At 40.4% G+C, this 21,433-nt stretch overlaps 1 protein-coding gene across 2 annotated transcripts in view; it reads left to right on the forward strand.

The window, feature by feature from the left end:
- Positions 1 to 21,433, forward strand: part of prkcab (protein kinase C, alpha, b) — a 360,544-nt gene that overhangs the window by 269,013 nt on the left and 70,098 nt on the right. For both annotated transcript variants that reach the window (XM_084677572.1, XM_084677573.1), the window contains 3 exons: positions 15,671 to 15,811; positions 16,059 to 16,232; positions 16,926 to 17,017. In XM_084677572.1, coding sequence (XP_084533698.1) covers positions 15,671 to 15,811; positions 16,059 to 16,232; positions 16,926 to 17,017 — 407 coding nt within the window. The remainder of the gene's footprint in view (positions 1 to 15,670; positions 15,812 to 16,058; positions 16,233 to 16,925; positions 17,018 to 21,433) is intronic.

A 21,433-nucleotide genomic window follows, 5' to 3' on the forward strand; every position in this document is an offset into this window, starting at 1 on the left:
TCATTAATACCATGAACAGTTTGAGCCTTTTTCCCAGAATCACTAGACCCAGCAGGATCAGACTTAACAGTGCCACGTTAATAAATTATATATTTAGTGGGAGAAAGTGAGATCTTGGATATACTCAGTAAATGTAAAAATAAAAGGTCAACTGACTGTGATGGTATTGACATGACAATAATTAAGAAACTAATTGAGGACATTATTCAGCCTCTGACTTACATCTGTAATCTGTCATTTCAAATAGGTACATTTCCAGAAAAATGAAAACTGCAAAAGTTATTCCACTTCATAAATCTGGGGACAGACACCATTTCACAAATTATAAGCCTGTTTCTCTACTTCCAAAATTTGGGGAAAAGTATTTGTGTGTAGATACATTCATTAATAAAAATAAACTCCTTTCTGGTAGTCAATATGGATTTAGATCACAAAGATCCACAGCAATGGCAGTCCTTTAACTAGTAGAAGAAGTCACTAGCTCCTTAGACAAAAATAAATCTGCAGTTGGTGTATTTATTGATCTCAAAAAAGCATTTGACACAATAAATCATGAAATATTCATCAAGAAACTGGAGCGCTATGATATAAAGGGAGTAATCTTGCATCGGATGAAAAACTATCGAAGCAACAGGCAACAATTTGTGCAAATGGGTGAGTGACTTCCAGTCATCTTGCTTGGACATTGTCTGTGGTGTCCCCCAGGGGTCAGTATTGGGACCAAAACTGTTTATTCTCTATATTAAAGGGGCAATTGACTGTTTTTGGGGGGTATTTCACACTGTTCCTTAAGGTCTCCAAATAAGGTATGTGACATTGGTTGGGTTGAAAATGGCCCGGGTGCTGTTCTATGCCCACTGACAGATCCTCTGAAATGTTCCCGGGAAAAAACACAAGCTTTTCTCCTTTTATGGTATGCTCATTAATATTTAGATGAGCTGCGCGCTGATTGGTTGGTTTTCAACGAGTGAAGCTGGGGAGCAAAAACGCAACATGGCCAACAGCAGCACTCGCTGAAACACCGAAGTTGGAGGCTTGGAATAAAAACATGCAAATAAATCTATTGTGTGTACACAACACTGTTTTCAACAGATTGACTATATATCATTTGAAATGATAACATTACTTGTTTCCACTTCTGTTGTTGAAGCAAACTGGATTGACTTGGTGGGTAGAACGTTAGGCTACAGCTTAGCAACCAAACCATATCCTGATTCTACTCGGCTTCAGTTAGCTAGCTAGCTCTAAATAACTTGCTGAAAAATAACATGACCAAGATCTGGACAAACATGCATCATGAATTGTAGATTTACATTACACAGGTTATTTATTTGAATGAAACACAGTCAGGAACATTAATCAACGTTAGCCCCATTGCCAATAAACTAAGCTAAATTATCACACATTCTACCTATGCTCTTGCGTTAGCAAGCTAAACTTGTTTACATGCCTACAGTCTAGGTGTTGCTAGTAACAGTTACTAGCAATGCTACCGTATCCTGTATCAAGCACGTGCCTTTCTCCAGTTCTTTCAAATAGATTATCTAGACAGGCGTTAGCAATAAGCCAGACTGCTGTTCTTTTTCTGGCTATTTTTCAGAAGCTTCCCTTCTAATGCCGACTACAGCTAGTCTAGCTAGAGTCATTTGATGTGTGTAGAAACTTATTTAGCATTCTACCTGGTATGCTATATTATACAGGAAACGTTAGCATTGCTAATAACTGTTAGCACAACATCATACTGTCCTTATAGGCGGTTGCAATGAGCATACGGTCGGAACAGCACCTCTTTCCAGGTTCAACTTCCTAGGAAATCCTGCTTGCAATTGTCCAAGGTTGTCAAAACTGTCTTGGGTGAAATGTTCAGAGCAATGAATGATTGAGTGTCGAACATCGCCGGGATCTTCTCATAAGACAACAGCAGCCATGCCTGTTGAATGTTTGGCTCCTTGGAAAGACTGTGAGTGTTAGCCTTCCCTATAGGCTACAGCCTGGAACACAGCATTTACGACCGTGGTCCATTTTCGATATCCTTGTTATAATTGAAAACGTTCTTCTTTGTAATTCCTTATAAGTAGCTTACACAGAGCAGCGCGCAGCTAAACTAGTATCGGAGATAGACGCTACCTCGGGCTGGTCTGGATGTAAATTCTGGGGCGTGACAAAGATACAGACCAGAGCCAATAAGAGGGCGATCACCGGTCCTACGTAGGACTGGTAGCTTTGTTGAAAAGCTAGCGTTTTACAGCCACATTTTTTCTTTTTGAGATTTGAATAGGAAAGAGGTCAATGGACTTTGATATTCACGGTGTGTTCATTTTACCCACCGAACTGTCGTTATTCAACTATGACAAGGTAAAATCGGTTTTGCATTCAATTGCCCCTTTAATGACATCAGTAAAGTTTCTAAAATACTTAATTTTGTCTTGTTTGCAGAAGATACAAATATTTTTTGTACAGGTGATCATTTGCAGCATCTTTTGGCTTAAATCAACTTAGAGTTATGTCAACTTAAGATATGGTTTGATATTAATAAATTATCATTAAACTTGGATAAGACTACGTTTATGTTGTTTGGAAACTGCAAAAGCTAAACAAATTTGCAAATCTAAATAGATGATTTGTCGGTGGAGAGAGTTAATATGATTAAGTTTTTGGGAGTGATGATAGACCATACAATTAGCTGGAAACTGCACATTAAATACATTCAGTCTAAAATATCCAGAAGTATACCTGTTCTCAGCAATGCTTAACATTTTCTAAATTATGTTGCACTACATACATATTGCTCACTTATCTTGCCTTACTTGAGTTACTATGTGGAAGTTTGGGGCAATAAATATAAGACCTTGTTGAGACCGTTATGCACATTACAAAAAAAGAGCCATCAGAATGGTTCATAAGGCAGGATTCCATGACCATACCAACTTATTATTTATAGAGTCCTGCCTCCTCAAACTCCCAGATCTGGTAGAATTTCAAACAGTACAGTTGAACCTTGAGGGTTCGAACTACCTTGAAGAGAATGTGCATTTCAGTCAGTGGCGTGAAGGTCTGGAATAAACTTCAAAAAGAGCTGGGGAAAATTCCAAGCATGAGGCTGTTTAAAAAAAGGCTCAAACTGGTGATTTTCATCAGTTACGGTGATGAAGAGGGGAGGTGAATGGTATCACTACTCAGCACATATGTGTGTATGCTATGTGTCTGTATGTGGTGCATTTAGGGGTGCTTGGTCCACTCCACCTGGTCCTCTGTTGCTGCATCCTGATTAGGGATGGGAAGATTCACCAATTCGCATCGGAAACGTAGTCAGCTGTCTTAATCCTTGATGTCTTACTAGACAGGTGTCTAACGAGACAGCTCTCTTCGGGGTAAGGTATCTTAAAAACCGTTGTTTTCGAACAGCCTATTAAGACAGGATGTACGTCATCGCGCTGCGTGTACTTATGTGCTCGCACTAGCGCGCTTTGTCAGACGGCAGTCAATTGCATTGAGTTTATTGTCACACTAAGTCAAGTTAAGCTGTATTTAAACTTGTGTTAGATATAGGCTCAGTAGCTCATAACATTTGTGTTTGTATTTCGTTCATTTGATAGGATTATGATAAAATGCAGCAACTAGCTAGTGTCCGCACTGCACGGCGATGCTAGCTACTGTACGTTATCGAAAAGTCTGAGCAAATTTACAAATTAGGAGTGTCATCAATAAAAGAAGTACATTTTCAGCAACTACACTGCCCACTTCTCGATACATTTTTATTCAGATGCCGATTTACAAGTACCGTTTAGCTGAAATGTGAATTGTAAAAACGTAGAGCAATGGCGGTCAAAGGATTCTGTTTAACTTGTTGCTTAACGTAACCCCGCGCACAGAGTTATGGGTAATACGTGCCGCCATTAAGACAGCAAGGCAGCTCATAAGCTCTCTTAAAAAATGACAGTTATGTGACGTATTTCAAGGTATCTTATTAGACAGGAAGAGAATATTTAAGACATTTCGAACAGACCTCGCTGTCTTAAAAGGAAGGAAGGAAGGACGCATTTTAAACAGTTTTTGAACAGAGCCATCATATTACGTTGCTCTGATTGGTTGTAGGTCTATCCAATTGAGCAAAGAGGCATTTGTTTTCCAGGCTTGTTTGAAGCCCCGTAGTCAAATCCCAACGGAGAGTTCTCAGACTCATATTCTGACTAGAATTATGAGTATGACAACGTTAGGCTAGCATAAAAGTTCACGATGCGATGGCCCGGATCAAAAAACAGGGTTCATACACATTTTGACCAATGGATTTCCATGACTTTTCCATGCAATTTCAATGACTTTAAACGAAATTTCCATGACCAAACTTTTTGTGACATCTCGGTGTATACGTTAAAAAGTTGTATTATATGGCAAAGACGGTACGAGCTTTCTGATTGGCTAATGGGGAGTCATGCCAGACGCGTATTGCCCATAGAGTTAATATAACTAGAGACAGCTACTTCTGTCTTCCAAGATGGCGTCCCCATTCATTTCTATGAAAAGTGCTCAGTGGCGCAGTGAGGCAAGCGAGAGCTCCTAACGGATCTTTCCAGACCGACTCGTCCGGTCTTGCGCAGAAGCTTGTTCCTAGCTCCGAAACTCATGCATGCTTGCAACTAGCTGTATACGTCATACTTTGCGACAACCAGTCGCAAGCTTGTGAGCTGGAGCTAAGGCATTGCAGAAAACTGTCAGAATGTGGTACAAGTCCGATCAAGAAGCAGATAGCCTACATGTGAACTTTACGAAAATCAATACTATTAGTACTGTAGTATTATGCGTGCAGGGCCTATACGTTGTTCTTTTTGCTTTGTGTTTATAGTTTAACTGCTTATGTATTGTGTCGGATAAATAAACTTTAAACCTGAATATCTGGCTCCGTTGTTGTTCTAGCTTTGCAAAGCAAATTAAGCCTATACCTTTACTATTATAATGATGATGAGTGTTGTTTACAATTACTAGCTTATTGTTAATGCCATCGTTGTGGTGTTAACTGACTTAAAGTTCTAACAATATAACGACCATAACAATATTGACGTTATCAGACATGATTTATTCATCTTTGTCTTTGCCTCAGAATAACATGTCAACAATATATAATGAAGCCGTAACATGCCACGATATTATAACTAATTAGATTAGGCTATAATTACATTTGTCATGCCATGTGCATAATAGCGTTCATTACAAAATGGTTAAATCTGCTTTAAAATAACTTAAATTAACTCTACAAACAACCGTCACTGCGTCACTTTTCTTGACGTAAGCAAATAAATGGGCTGCTTGTTTACCCATTTCGGATTGGTTTCAATCTTTGCAAAAATCAGGAAAAATTATTCTATGAAAGAGATAGTTTTCGATATGTTGACTGGAGTTAATAGAATAAAAACGACCGGACGAGTCGGGTAGAAATTCGGAAATGCAATACCAACTACATCCACCGGGGCTGTTGCCTCGAGTCGAGGGGTCGGGGCTTGGTATTGCCCTCCTCAGCGGTCAATACGGCTCCGTATTGCCCTCTGACGTCATCTTCAAAATGAGCGACGAGTCAGCTGCTGAGTTTTACTATCCAGATGATGCAGAAAAGATTTGTCATCAAAAGAGAGGATGAATACTAGACTCTTTTAATCCCTTGTGTCATTATTTTGTGTTGAAATTAAAGCCATTTTAGCAGAACCATGTTGTCTGCTTTCTATCAAAAGTAATGAGTTGCTAGGCAACACATGAAACACAGCATGAGAAGACTTGACAGCTAGCTAAAATTAGCCTAGAGGTATCATTTATTTTCGTTTACCAAATGAAAAGAAGCTAAAAATGCCATATAATAAACTACTTACTAACCTCGACCGTTTGGTCATGCCGGGAAATATCAAACCTCGGCTTTGCCATATCGACCTCGCTATCGCTCGGTCGATACGTTCCAGCCTCAGTTTGATATTTCCCGGCATGACCTCACTCTCGGTTAGTAAGTAGTTAGTATTACACGGCTGTTCGTAATACTGTAGAATGTTCCATTCACTTAAATGGGGCTTCCCAACGTTCTGCGGTGAACAATTTTTCAATATTTGAACTTGGCTATGCATATTTGGGAAGGGAAGTGGCCTTTTTGTCTCGGATTCGCATCTTTCGTAGCACTCCCGGAAGAAACAAGAACCGTTACGGTGCGTTCACACTGCAGCGGGGCGGGCAGAGCGGGGCGTCGGCTTCCCATTCATTTTCAATGAAACCAGGCGTTGAGGCCCGCGTAGGGCATTGTGAGAAGGTGAGCGGGGCGGCGACGCTCGCGTAGGGCATTGTGGGAAGGCGAGCAGGGCGGCGAAAGTTGGATTTTCTGAACTTTATGTAAATGAGGAGCGTGAAAACGCCAGCGATGGCCAATCGGTTTGGTTTCTTGTTTCTTGTAACGTAGCAACTGTTGGTAATGGTAAACATTTCTAGGTTTTACAATTTTCAAGATGGAAGATCAACTCATCGTATGTGTGTCTTCATACCCAGTATTGTATGATACGTCTATGTTAGATTATAGAGACGTAAACAAAAAAAATATGCCTGGCGCAGGGTTGCTGAGGTTGTCGGCGTCCTTGGTTTGTTGTATTTTGTACTTTAATTCACTTTCTTCACATTACGTAACTTTCTTCTGTGCTAGCTGCATAGTCTAGCTAGCTCACCCGGCACACTATTGACATTCAACGCTGAAATGCTGGCTGGCGGCCACTCGCTATCCATATAGTGAATGTGTAGAGGCAAGTCATAATCTAGCGAATGATTTGCACATATTTTGAGTAATATAATAAAAGGTTACACATGTCAACGTTTATGTCTGATGCATCTTTTTTTCCCGCCGGAAAAAGACCCGTTATATAGAGTGCGGGTGGCATTTAATCTTTCACTCGGCCTAAAAAAAGTGTGGAAAAAGATAACCTATTGTGTGCTGAAGATAAGATCATGTCAGATCTAGAAAGCGTGTCGGATTCTTGCTTAATGTGTGTAAAAGTTGTATTTTGTCTGCACATTTGCCATGACATTATAGAACTACAACAGTGATTTAAGAGAACTACAGCTCTGAATGAATCTGTCTGGCACGCCCCCGAGCGTGGTGCACTGTGGGAAGGCCGGCGGTGCTGAGCGGTAAAAAAGTCTGCAGTGTGAACGCACCGTTAGGAATGGCAAGTTAATGCCGCCTCTCCCATGATTGAAATGTTGAATGATTTTCCACCACACAACCGACATTTTGCTCGTCCCGGGTCTTTGTCTGTTGTAATGTATCTTTCCATTTGTAGCCAAGCATCGTTAAATCTACACTTTCCTAGCATTTTGAATTATCCCTTGCGCTTCTCTGAGTTACTGTTGCTATGGCCATCGAACTTTTCAGTTAGTATGAGAGCGTATGCCTGCTTATATTTTGAACGTATTTCTTTTAAAAGCATGTGAATTATTTAAAACTCAGCGTAAATGAACAACATGAAAATATGATTATAACAACTTTCCATGACTTTTCCAAAACTTTGGGGATTTTAGTTTTTTCAAGCACTTTTCCAGGCCTGGAAATAACCATTTAAAAATTCCATGACTTTACCAGGTTTTCCATGACCGTACGAACCCTGAAAAAAGTGTGCACCGGATACAATGTGGGATGAAATCGCAATGCATCGTTTCTAACATCTTTGCATCGGTAGGCTATAATACAATGTATTTATATAGAATTATGTGTATGCGAACACCTTTAGTATTTAGAAATTTGACCAATGATTTGTGACCAATAATTTTATATTTAGTTAGTTTCTTAGGCACGCTCTTATCTCCACTGCTGTCAGTGGCCGATTCTCGTGAAGTCTCTCGTCAAAGTTTTGCGCGAGTTGGAGGCATGTTCGGGCGAGTGTTATCATGGCGGAGGAAGAGTTACACGTTCCTACAAATTTCAATAAATCCAAGGTTTGGCAACATTTCGGATTTTACAAAAAAGATGGGCAATTTGACAAGACCCATGCAATTGGCAAGATATATCGTACTGCTATAAAGTACACAGGCAGCACGGCTAATTTAGGTTGTCACCTGAAAAGGCTACATGGTATGTGTGGAGACGTCTGCCTCCCCCTCGGATTCAGCTAGCTACTGTCAGTGGCTAGCTCCACCGGTACCCCTATTCTATATTCTCCGACAAAACAAATCCCTGTTGTGTACGACAAAGTAAGACGAGAGATAGCTGTGTCATTGAGAAAAATATTAAGTAGGACGTATGAGTAGGAAAAGTAGGACGTATGAGTTCAATTTAGTGTGTTGTATTATGACTGTAAATAGTTAACCCTTTTTTACATTCAGAGAACACATACAACAGGAAAGAAGGACTGGTTTAAGGCAAGGTCCAGGCCTGATGTTATTTTATCTATTGTCAGAGACTTTGAATTTAATTTTAATATGTGAAATAAAACTTTCACTTGTTTAGTTAATTATTTGCAGTCTGACAAAGAAATAAATCACAGCATCAATCATTATGTACCATATTAAATTGCAAAGCATCATATTCCCTTTGCATCGCATCGTGTGGAATCGCACTGCATCACAATAGGGGTGAATCGTATCGAATCTCATTAGTGCTTTTATGTATCTTTAATGTATCGGATCGTTGGCAGTGCATCAAGATGTGTATCGCATCGTCCTCAGTGATGGAGATGCACATCCCTACTGATACTGCAGTTGTTGATGCCTGGCTTCTCTCGCTGGGGTTTTGGGGAGGGTCTCTATACACTGTGTGCTGATGTACAAGGGTCTGAATTTGTATTTAGGTGTGATCGTCTCACAAGGGCCTGCTGTAGGGTTGTTGTTATATAGGTTGAATACAGTTTGGTACGTGGATATGTATGTACATGGATGTATTTATATATGTGTGTATATTTTGTTTTGTGAATTTTGGATAAAAGCATTAACCCTAAACCTAACCCATAAGTTTAGCTTCTTCATACCCCTTTTCAGACAATTTGTATTAATTCATGTCATATCTGAAGGTATATATACTTACAAGTTTATTCAATTGGAAATTTTGTTTATATTATCAGTTTCTATTTATGTTCAAAATGTATATGAATATGTAATGCGAGGCTGAGATAATACTGGTGAATATATATGTTGTTCGGGATTGTTCTTTTCTTTTTATAACTACTGTTTACCAATCACTTTTGTGGTAAATTGTCTGAAATAAATTCATTTATTCGAAATTGGCCCATTTGTGTTTCAATAAGACTGAATATGTCAACTACTTGATAGACAGCTCAGCTCTGACAGTTTGCTCCCAATTGTCACACAGTGCACAGTGAAATCCCTAACATTTCATTTTAAATGCAAAAGGGCGGGACTTTGATAATAAGCCATTTGATATAGCTTTCCTTATTAAACTGCAGTGTTTTATGCTTTATAAAACATTGTATTTTGTATGGCCCTAAAACTTAACCTGTAAAGGTTTATGTCTGGTATTGAGCTGTAGAACAGTTTTGGAATTAACACACAGCACAACGACTCGGCTATGCTGTGTTCTCGACTAATGCTGGTGCTGTCAACCAATGCTGTTGTGTTGTCACTTAATGTTGTGGTGTTGTAAGTAGTTTTTTGAAATGCAGCAGTTTTTGTAAATGTTTCGTTTTTGTTAATGTCATGGTGTTGTGTGTTAATGTTGTGTTTTCAACTTTTGTTTGCTTCGCTAATGTTGTTGTGTTGTGCACCCGTGGCCACCGTAGATCTTGGGACAAAGCCACTTTTTTGTTCTAAAACTGGGCTATACACCGCTTCGAAATATAAGCCGTACAATCACAAGAAAACTGTAAAATCAGGGTACAAGCCGTGTTTTTATTTCCCGAAAAATAGGGTAAACTTCCTGATTAAGTTTTCCTCTTCTACTGATAGTTTTAATTATTTACGCATAATGCATTTAATTGATAAAGAAACAAGCTAATTCAAACAACTATGCCAACGTAGTCAGGATGTGACATGGAACACGGAAAGACCATTAAAGTTATTTTGCTACTCAACAACGAAAAGGGACATTGCCAAAGTAACAGGAAGTCGCTGATTTGTCACTAGTTGTTAGATTAGATAAATGTTTTACTCGGGGAGGTGAAAAGTTGCTAAATCTAGCGATAAAGCCACTAAATTGGCAACACTGACTGCAAGTTTACCCTCATTTATAAGCGCCACAACTAGGAGTCACTTGTAAGTAAAATTGGCGGTGGAGTCCGTTTAGAATGCCTGCATGTTTATAAAAATATCGATATTTGGCACCATTGTATTGATAACGTATCGCAAAAGGAAATAGGCCTGATATGACATTTTGTGTAGTCTGTATCTCTCCACCGTCGTCTCTCTCCACTCACTCATTGTGTGTAGAAACTCTCTTATCTTGACCTGGGAGGGAGGGAGGGAGGGAGGGAGGGAGGGAAGGAGGGAAATGAGCCACAGAGGAAAGAGAATTGGGCAAATAAAAGAAAAGTTTCCCCCCATTCCATAACAGCACATGGTTCTTCATCTTTCTGCCCTTGAAATGAAACTAGTTAGGACACACGCGGGGCTGTGTTGTTGTTTACTTTTCATGTCAGTCGGCCAATCAGCAGCCTTGAGATCCTGTGGGGCCAACAATACTAGCCTATTCACACGTTTGGGCTGCATTGCCTTGGAAACCAGGCCCCTGGCACGATGATGTTTGACATTACCGGAGAGGGAGGTCATAACTAGAATCTCAGTTTGATATTTTAAGAAATTAGAAGATTACGGAATAGTTTTTTTGCAGAAACAGTCTTTGTTGCTTAAAAAAACAATGTCCTTGATATTTGATACATCTTTGATTATAGAGTGCAATTGAACAGAATCAAGAAAACTATTAATGTAATATAACTAGCCATAGCAGCTAATCTCTATTAGATGTGCAGATGCTTTTTAAATAGATTTTTCCAATCTCTGTAAAGTAGGGTCACATAGCAGATGCTTCAAATAGAAATCTGGGGTGAGGGAATCTGATGTTTGTTGGCCTGCTCATCTGACGTGCTGTTAGTTGGCCAAGTCCTCAGATTGGCATCCTCCAGGACAGCTGGACTAGACTGTGCCATCTTTCGGGTTGCCAAGGGCATCACCTGTCCTCAGACCTCCCCTTCTTCTGGGTAGGCTGACATCTGCTTCTATCCCAGTAGGCGACTGTCAGAGCAACCTGGAGGCTGGTCATCGCACCACCACTGCAACCATCACCATCCTGGAGTCTAGAGTTGCCCTCCATGTCTTAGTCCCTCTCCTTCTCGGAGGACTTGGCCCAGGCCCGGAACTCCATGAGAAGGAGCCCTAAATCCTCGGCCTTCTCATAAATAAAATAAAAAAATATGTATTCTTAATTGTTATGAATTGGAGAATTTGGAAGACACAGTCAAAACATTTCAAAACCCTCAGGTTCCCAGGGTAGGTTATTCCCAGCAGTCTGAGTTATAATTCTAATCACACTGTTCTGACTCATACACACATGCATTTTATTTGGGTTTGCATATCAGGCCGTATGGAGTACATGTGATAAAGGTAGAATGTTGAGAACGTTCATACACCGCACCCACCACGCGCACAAACCCTTGGTTACTAATGTTCCAGTTTTCTCCCTATCTTTCTTCCAGGCCTGCCAGTTAAATATCCACTATCTCAAGGTAGCTTCTCAACCTGCTTTCTCCTCCACCTCCAACCTTCCTCCTCCCCCCCACCCCCCCGGCTTTACGGTGTTCTCCATGCTTTGAACCCTCTAACTTCCCCTCTGATTGTTTGTAAGCTCTGTGTTGCAAACACATCAGATTTACTAACAAAGGCTTTCCTACTGTACCGTTGAATTCCTGCCTCTCTTTTTCATGATGTTTTACCTACGGGAACACACAGGCTCAGTTTGGCTCTCTTGCACACACGTAAAAGTATGCACACACTTATTTGTCTAGCACATACACTACACACTTACACTACACACACTCACACATACACTACATACAGATATGCACAGCGTTGTTGTTAGTAAATGTGTGGACCACACTTACCTTAGGTGGGTCTTCATCCTCACCATCTTAAATGCACACTCATTGGCCAGGAGCACATCACTCCTGCTCCTCATTGGTTAATAGTGTGGTCCACCTGCTTTCTACTAGTCCATCGCAAGCCTACTCTATAGAAGGCTGTTAGAAAGTTCAGCATGGTCGTGTCTATAATGTGTGTGTATAGTGTAATGTACCTGGGCATCTTTAGGTGTGCACACAAACTTTCTCCACAAGGTGGCAGTCCTGAATCAGTTTGTATGATGCCGTCCCTTTTTATTAGCCTGCTCCGGTAAGGTTAATGAGTGTAAAAAGTACATATTTTGTTCACTGTTGCTGTTTTTCAAGTTGCTTATTATTCTTAACTGTAACATATCTATCCAAATGTATTCCTGTAAAAAGTCACAAGATAAAGTTGTCTATTCACATATAGACTAAGATAGAGCCAGAATCATCTGCTCTCGCTCTGGAGTGGAAAAGTGGTTGGCCTCGCATCAGTGCTCTTTCCAGTGGTCCAGTTTCTGTTTGCCTTGTTATCTGACTGAAACAGGAGCCCTAATGGAGCGCCTCTAAATTCCCTCCATGTTGGAGGGCGACTTGGCAACCTAATCATTATCACGACAGAGGCACAGAGGCACCCCCCCCCCACCCCCACACATAAATTGATGCCCGCCTCAGATTGTTGCTGCACGATAAAGCGCCAAAACGATGTCAATATGGCGCCAAAAAGCTGTCACTCCCAAAGACATCCATTGCAGTTTTGAAAAAGCCAAGCCCTCACTCTTAGAAGAGTGACATACAACCGGGTTCTGAAATCTTCTTGCTTTCAGAGTGGGTTGCCATTCATTTTGGTCTTTTGGTTTGAACCCTGGATGTTTAATAAGCCATGAGAATCTCTCGATTGTGCTAAATGGGAAGATAAGACAATTAACCAAGTGTAATGAAGAGCAAAGAGTGAGAGATTTTGGTCGAGTAAATTGCTAAACACAATGGGCCTCATTCACCAATATCTTCCTAAGTTATTTTTTAAATGTATTCTTAAGAAAGTTCCTAAGAAAAATCTACGTGTGATTCATGAAGCGTTCTTAAACAGCAGAATTGTTCGCTGGTGTGTTCTTAGAATGATGAATCCCAATATTTCGTAAGTTGAAAGCTCGTGCCCCGTTGCTCCTATTTAGCATAGGTAAACGCCCCGTTAATTCCCATAAAAGGACATGATATGGCAGGGCCGTGTGCACACTCAGAGAAATGTCAAAATGACGTGGTAAAGACGGTGGAGGCCTCGACAAAAGACAGAAAAACATAATAATAATTCTGAAGTGGAGGTACAGCTGCAAGAAGTTAGCAACAAACGACACATCATATTTACGTAATAGCGTCGGCTGTGGATACAAATCAGTAAATAAAACCGATGCATGGTACGCAATTACTCATGCAGTGAACGCTGTATTTGGAGAAGTGCGCAGAACTGATGAAGTAAAAAAATTAATGGTTTAACTTTGATCTGAATTCTTAAGCAAAAAAACCTAGAAATCAGTTGACTGTTACAAATATCCATGAGGACTTCCCTTGGTAGCCTAAAGCGTTCCAACAGGTAGCCTACTCGTCGCGCTCTGCAAATAAATCGGTATGGTCAAGGAAGATCTGCAAAATTTTGCAGCAGCAATAAATACGCCATTGTGTGGTGTAGTCCTAGTGTGCGGAATAAGCCTACGTTGGGCCTATAAATACAGTGATAAGTCACTTATTATTTGATTGCAAAGTTCCCTGTTAACATAATTGATTTGAATTGAAGGCCAAGCAAGGCTTGTTTACAGTTTTTTTCAATCGTTATGACAATCTTTTCAATACATCTAACACGTTTCCATGTTACTTGTAACTCTTACTCTTAATGTACCAACACATCTACCACAAACAATTGGCAAAACTGTTAATTTCATGCTCAACATCACACATTGTAAACTAAACTCAAACACTCATTTTCATAATACAAAAATACACTAACAACACACCATGTCTACCAAAACACTAACACGTTCGGTTTCAACAGGAGCATTTAATCAATCATAGCATGTCATAACAAACACTAACATTAGATGAAATGACAGAAACTACATTCTATTATACAGTATATGTGTCAGGTCTCACAGTATATGGATCATAGATTGTGTATCGCAATGCAGTTTCTTTTGAAGCCTCTTTACATTTGTGTTTTGTTGGGTTTAGTAAATGCATGCATTTTGTTTCTTTTGTTGCAGAAATTCAGAACAAAAAATGAATGACCCATATCAGAGTAGCTTTATAGAATGTAAAGGGTTAGCCCAACTGTATTGAAAAAAGAAAAAAAAAGAGAGAGAGAAAAAAAAGAGAAAGACAGAAACATAATTGCTGCAGTAAAGGCTTCAGTTGCAACAGGACATTACTGCTAGAATTATGCAATATAGCTGCCATTTACAATATTTCATCAGTTAGCCTAGCTCTGGCCCTTCTCTGAGCACCACCACACATTCCAACTCCTCTCATTTGCCCCACTCCTCTCCCTTGTCCTGGTACTTGTCTTTCTCTCCCTCGTGCAGGCATCACATATTCTTTCTTTTTTTGTTTTTCTCTGTATTGTTGTCTTTCCACATAAGATTAGCCCAAAGAGGTCCTGTTACTATACCTTTGGGTCATGCGATTGAAAGAACATCAACACCTGACTGTTTCCTAGTTGTGAATCAGCTGTGATTTACAGTATTTGCATAACTTCAACCACCTGTTTCTCAGTAGCAATGGAATAAAATACAGGGGATATGTTTGTGTTTAAATTTACAATATGAACAGCTGTTCACTTTGGCTTTAGCCATTAAGTTAGGTTTTGAACATGATGTTATCTGTTCCGACATACAGCGTGAAAGCATTGGTAAATTGGGCAGTAAAATCAATTGTTTTGGTCTTGGTTGAGCTTGTGTGCAACAGAGGTTCAAGCATTTAAGATTTGTGTTTATTCTATGCACTTTGTATCAAAGCAACAAGAAATGTGTTAATTGTATAGCCAACACAGATGGATGTTGTGCTAACTGTTTCAAGAGTTTAGGAAACTTATTATTGAAAGTATTGAAAACATTGTCATAGCGATTGTAAAATACTGTATTTATATAGGCCTAGCACAATTCATACACAATGGAAAGTGCTTAACAAATGGGCAAAAGTGTCGTGTGTATTTATTAAAACAAACAAAAACAAAATTATGAAAATTATTAGTTGGAAAATTATAAAGGATAGAAATATTCCATTTTAAATTAGAACGGACAAAAAAGGTATACATACTTATATTGTGCAAACATGTCAGCTCTCAATTGTGCGTAAGAGTGCTCTTGGGTGTGCGTAAATTCTGTTCTTACCTAAGAACAAATCCCAAATAAGAAAACATTGGTGAATACCAGAATCTTCGTGAAAACTGCATAAGTGGGGTTTGAGAACACATTTTCTTGTAAGAACATTTGGTGAATGAGGCCCAATAATTCTTCTAGCCAGCGTGGTAGAATTTGTAACATGGTTTGGTAAGTGGAGAGTAACAGGTTTGTGTGCATGCTGCACCTTACATGTGTGTCGTTGTGTGTTCGACGTATCAGAAAGCCAAGCTGGGTCACGGGAAGAAGGTGATTGCACAGTCAGAGCATCGCAGGTTCAGTCTACCCTCGGGGAACATGGACCGGGTCCGCCTCAATGACTTCCACTTCCTGGCTCTGCTGGGGAAAGGCAGCTTTGGCAAGGTGAGGAGCCTAGGGGTCTTTACTGCACATACACACACACACACCATACATGCACACCCCTCAAAGAAATAGATACACAACACACATACCACTCACCCGCACATACATATACACATTCACCATAAACACCACTCACATACACACACCCCACACACATAAACACACAAACAACACACACCATACACACCCATACACATACCATACACACACTACGGATATGTGATATCCCTGACCCTGCATGCCGTAGGTGATGCTGGCAGAGATGAAGTCGACAGAGGAGCTGTATGCTATCAAGATCCTGAAGAAGGACGTGGTGATCCAGGATGACGACGTGGAGTGCACCATGGTGGAGAAAAGGGTCCTGGCCCAGAGAGACAAGCCCCCCTTCCTCACACAGCTACACTCCTGCTTCCAGACTGTGGTACGCAAACACACACGCACTCACAGGTAGGGTCCAGAGTTCCGGAAGTCTCACAGGGAGGGTCCAGAGTTTCGGAAGTCTCACTGGGAGGGTCCAGAGTTTTGAAAGTCTCACAGGGAGGGTCCAAAGTTCTGGGGCTCTCACAGGGAGGGAGGGTCCAGAGTTCCGGGGCTCTCAAAGGGAGGGAGGGTCCAGAGTTCCAGAAGTCTATCTGGAAGGGTCCAGAGTTCCGTTGGTCTCATCACATCATCCTGCAGCTGAAGAAGCCTCAGTGTGTTCTCATTACTTATTCAGAAGGTTCTCACTGAGACTAAAAACTGTCCCCTCCACCCTGGCATTTACACACGCATGGACTGTCAAGACAATGCGGAGAGCGGTGACTCACACCAGGCCGTTCAGTAATACAATAACACATGTCTGAGAGGGTCACACCCCACTTGGAAATGCCCTTTGAGACCTTCAGAGACTTGTCACAATGTGACGGCGTAAATTAAGGGGTTAGCGAGCTTGTTATTGAGGCCTGATATGCATGTGTCACAGCATATTTGTGTGTGTGCGTTGTCGTGTGGATGTCCACAGGTTTTGTGAATGTAAAATGTATGTGTCTAACTTTCCGTTCTTCCCATTGCCCATTTTAAGGCACTCCTCTTACTTGTCTATCCCATCTCCTCCCTCCTATTCTCTTTCGGGCAGGACCGGTTGTACTTTGTGATGGAGTACATAAACGGAGGAGACCTCATGTATCATATCCAGCGTGTGGGCAAGTTCAAGGAACCCCAAGCAGTGTAAGATACTGGCTTTTGAACTTACCGGCCTTAAACATATTGAAGTTAGTACAAGTTGGGTTGGGTGGCGGGAGGGAAGCTAGTAGTAGGTGGTGGGCCGAAGCTCATTTGAACGATCCCTAGCGATGGAGGAGCTGGATTTTTCTGTATCGCTTTAAAACTTTTCTACAACCCTTAAAAAATGTGTTGGCATGTCCAGTTCTTGCAAATTTTTCAAGGAACAAACATTTTTTTCTTTATCGACACAGGCATGTTTTCGGGACAACTATGGTCCGCATCCAATAAGAGCTCATATACATGACACCTTCATAAAATCCACCAATCATATACCCCAATATTCAAGGCGAGTAAAGTAGGAAGTATATATATATTATCAGTGGTCGACTGGGCTTCAAGTGTATGCAAACAAGTAAAACAAATGGCTAATTCAGGTATTCTCTAAAGAAACATTGCAACATTCCACCTAAACGAGCATATTTGTTATATTATTGCGCTGATATTAGTCATCAGAGCAAGTTAACAGTTAAGTGATAATGAAATGTGCGAACATTTTAAAAATAAATGTACAGTATTGTTTTATGTGTGTGTTGCCTAAACATATAATAATGACATGAATCAATGACATACGTAATTATAATTGGTCAAGAGTAGGTATACCACATCAGTAACACTATCAATACATATTGACATCTCTGCACACTTGGAAAACAATCCTTATTAGCATAATACACGGATGTGCACAATTAATTGTATTGCAAGCAGTGTATTCAATGCCACAAGTAGTTGCAATCATGCTGTATGCACGTAGGTAGCAAACCAAAAGATTTAATCTACCCATTTACTTAAAAGCACAGACAGGACGAGCAGGGCAGAGGATGGGCAGGACAAAGAAGACCTATAATCTGATGTGGAATACCATGCCCCTCTAGTCGTCAGTGTCTGCTCCCATGTTTTTTGTACAGTAAGGATATAGAGTGAAGAGAATAAAAAACAATGTTTAGATGATTAAGGACAGAGCAAGAAAGACAATGACAAAGGTCGGGAAATAACTTTTAGAGCAGACCGAGACCTATCGCTTGTTTGATTATGTTGACACAGCCCATCTTCAGCCAGCTCAGTCTACCATCTCCAGTCAGCTCAGGGTCCCATCACCAGCCAGCTCAGTGTACCATCTCCAGTCAGCTCAGGGTTCCATCACCAGCCAGCTCAGTCTACCATCTCCAGTCAGCTCAGGGTCCCATCACCAGCCAGCTCAGTTACCATCTCAAGTCAGCTCAGGGTCCCATCACCAGCCAACTCAGTTACCATCTCAAGTCAGCTCAGGGTCCCTTTACCAGCCAGCTCAGTCTACAGTACACTCAACAAAAGGTAGACACAAGACAGCTTACACCCTCTATCTGGAACACATTATAGCATCAGATGTTTAAAAACAGTCCAACTCGGATGTTGTGTATTACTTTTTACAGGGTTTTTGGGGATCACTTGCATGGGCTACCCCATTCAGGGTCAGCCAGTGTCAATTTTAAGTCTCCACTAAACACAAGAGGAATAGCCAAGACTACATAAACACTTTCAACATGCTACAAATTATGGTATTCGTTGTATAAAAACATCTCAATAATGTTCTCATATTTCTTTGTGTTTTTTGACTATCCTGAGTTCAGCCAGCTAAATCTCCTGGTCAGTGAGTGCCCAACAGAAAATAAGATAAATTAAAGACAGTGACACGGAAAGCAAGTATTTAAATATAGCTGCAAGCAGCGATGCGGGTTCCTCCTCATAATGGCAAAATATTATAAACATGTACACTGCAGAAGATCAAGATTAGGACAACAAGAGAGCAAAACGACTTCAAGTTTGGCCAAAAACAATTCCAGACTCTCAGTCAATGCACAACTAACTAAAGTCATGTGGGTAACTGGGCTTGGGCAGCGTTCATATTCAGCTCCTTGCAAGAATAGCCTGTGACGGTTTAGCAGCCGACTCTCTGGTCCCATTAAACTCCACAACATACACAATCAGGGTGACCAACAAGATTATATTAACTAACCAACAATAATATTACAAACATCGAATTGAACCAACACAACAAATGAAATCCCTCGCAAAGCTGTTGTAACCGAACTATTCTCCACAAGTCTTTGTGTTTTTGGACATGCTGCACTGCATGCTGTGCTCTGACTGCGTGATATGAGTATTCGTTTTTTGTCAGCTTTGGGACAAAGGTTAAGAAACGATTGACATTTCAAGGTTAAATTGCATGAAATTGCAAATGGTATTTCAGAATGATGTCTGCCTGTTTAACTAATCAAGTAATCAAAATTATGACAGGCCAAAAGACTGTGCCTGGATTCAAACCTGTGACATTTGCAGGACAACGTGTCAACCCATTGAGCTACCCTGAAGGCTGAGAACTTCTGGTCAGTTTCTGTAAAAAAAAAAAAAAAAAAAAAAACGTATCTCCTGTATCATGGCTTGTTCGATTTGGCCAAAGTTTAAACAGCTGTAATTCAATGATCTTTTGACACATCAAGGTGAAATTGCGCATGGTACTTCAGAATGATGTCATGCTGTTTAACTAAACAGATATTCAAATTTAAGACAGACTCAGTGTGGCTGGATTCAAACCTACGACCTTATACTTTGCAGGTCACCGTTCCAGCTCGTTGAGCTATTCTCAGTGTTGATTATAGGCATGTTCAGTTACTGTACAAAAAAAGCTGTTTCTCCAATGGTGAGCATTGTCAGATTTGGTCCAAGTTCAAACAGCTGTAATTCAGTCCTATTTTTACATACCAAGGTGAAATTGTGTACGGTACGTCAGAGTGATGTCATCTTAAAGCCTATTAAGTTTGAAAAACCATCTTTGAAAATGACATTTGACTTAGTGACACAAACATATTGAGTTAATGTGGAGATTTACATAAATACACCCCTTTCAGCGATTTTGTACTTGATTCAATTGCCTTAAGTAACATTTTTCAATACGTCAATGATACATATATGTACCAAATTCCAAGTCAATTAGACCTTTGGTTCAAGAGAAGAGGAATTTTGAATGTTTTCCCAAATTATCACTGTACAGGAAAATCCATCATGGCGGACCGTATGGGTCCTTGAGGCTTTTTTGTTCCTCATGAAAAATGAGGCATGCACACCAAGTTTCAGAAGAATTGGAGCAATGGGGTGGAAATGCAACCACTCTGAAAAGTGGACATTTGGGCGTCGCCTGTGGCGCCCCCTATGGTCTGATGTGGGCCAGTCTGTGTTTGGGCCGTAGTTGTGGCATGTTATATCAATATGCCAAATTTCAAAACTTTTTACCAATGTGTTCATGAGATAAATTACAATAATAATAATAAATATAGCTGCAAGCAGCAATGTGGTGGCCAAGCAGTCAAATGACCCATAAAACACTTAAGAAATCCTCAGAACAGGGTTCCGAGGGCATGCAGCAAGTTTGGTGTGAATCCATCAAAGATTTTCTGAGATACGACCCAACTTCCTGTTTGCTGGCTTAATTGCACATTTTGACTGCCTGTACCGGGCAAACGGTCCTGAAAATCAAAAAATCATGTGAAGCTCTTTGTGAGGCTTGGTCTGAAGATACTCTCTGCCAAATTTGGTGAAGATTGGACAACATGTGTAAGAGGAGTAAAGAAAAAACGTTTTTCAATTGATTCAAAATGGCGGCCGGATCAATTTGGCTATTATCACAAGTTATCATGTATCACATAGGGGATGTCCCAACATATCATGAGACAAAGGAATCACTTAATAAAAGCAAACAAATCAACAGTTATTGGCCAAAACACATTTTTGCTTCCTGCGGCCACGCCCAGTGATCACATGACACCAAATTAATTGGACAGCCTCAGAAGAGGGTTCCGAGTCATCATATTAAGTTTGGTGTTGATTTCTCAAAGATTAGCTGAGATATGACCCAACTTCCTGTTTGGTTGCTCTGTTGACTTCTGTTAGGGTTGGTCTGATGATAATGTGTGCCAATTCTGGGGAAGATTTGAAAAAAAAAAAGTAGTTGAAGCGAAAAAACGTGTTTCCTTAAAATTCAAAATGGTGGAAAATCTATATAACCGGAAATTGACGTCATAGGGTGTGTTGAACTCGTCTTGATCCAGGGAATCCAATGGTACCTCATTTTTGAAAATCGGTCATACCGTTCAAAAGTTACGTGTGTAAACACAAGTCCAACTTTGACCAGTTGGTGGCGCTAGAGTGCTCCAATGAGAGACATGAAACTTGGTGAATATAAAGAGGGGACTGTGCTTAATAAGTGTGCCAAATTTCACAACTTTTTACCATACGGTTCTAGGGGCTGCCATAGACTCCAATGACAGAAGAAGTGTAATAATAAATATAGCTGCAAGCAGCAATGTGGTGGCCAAACAGTCAAAT

The sequence above is a fragment of the Hypomesus nipponensis genome, chromosome 17 (assembly GCF_054491055.1).
Source record: "Hypomesus nipponensis isolate SF chromosome 17, ASM5449105v1, whole genome shotgun sequence".
In the NCBI taxonomy this organism is placed as follows: Eukaryota; Metazoa; Chordata; class Actinopteri; order Osmeriformes; family Osmeridae; genus Hypomesus; species Hypomesus nipponensis.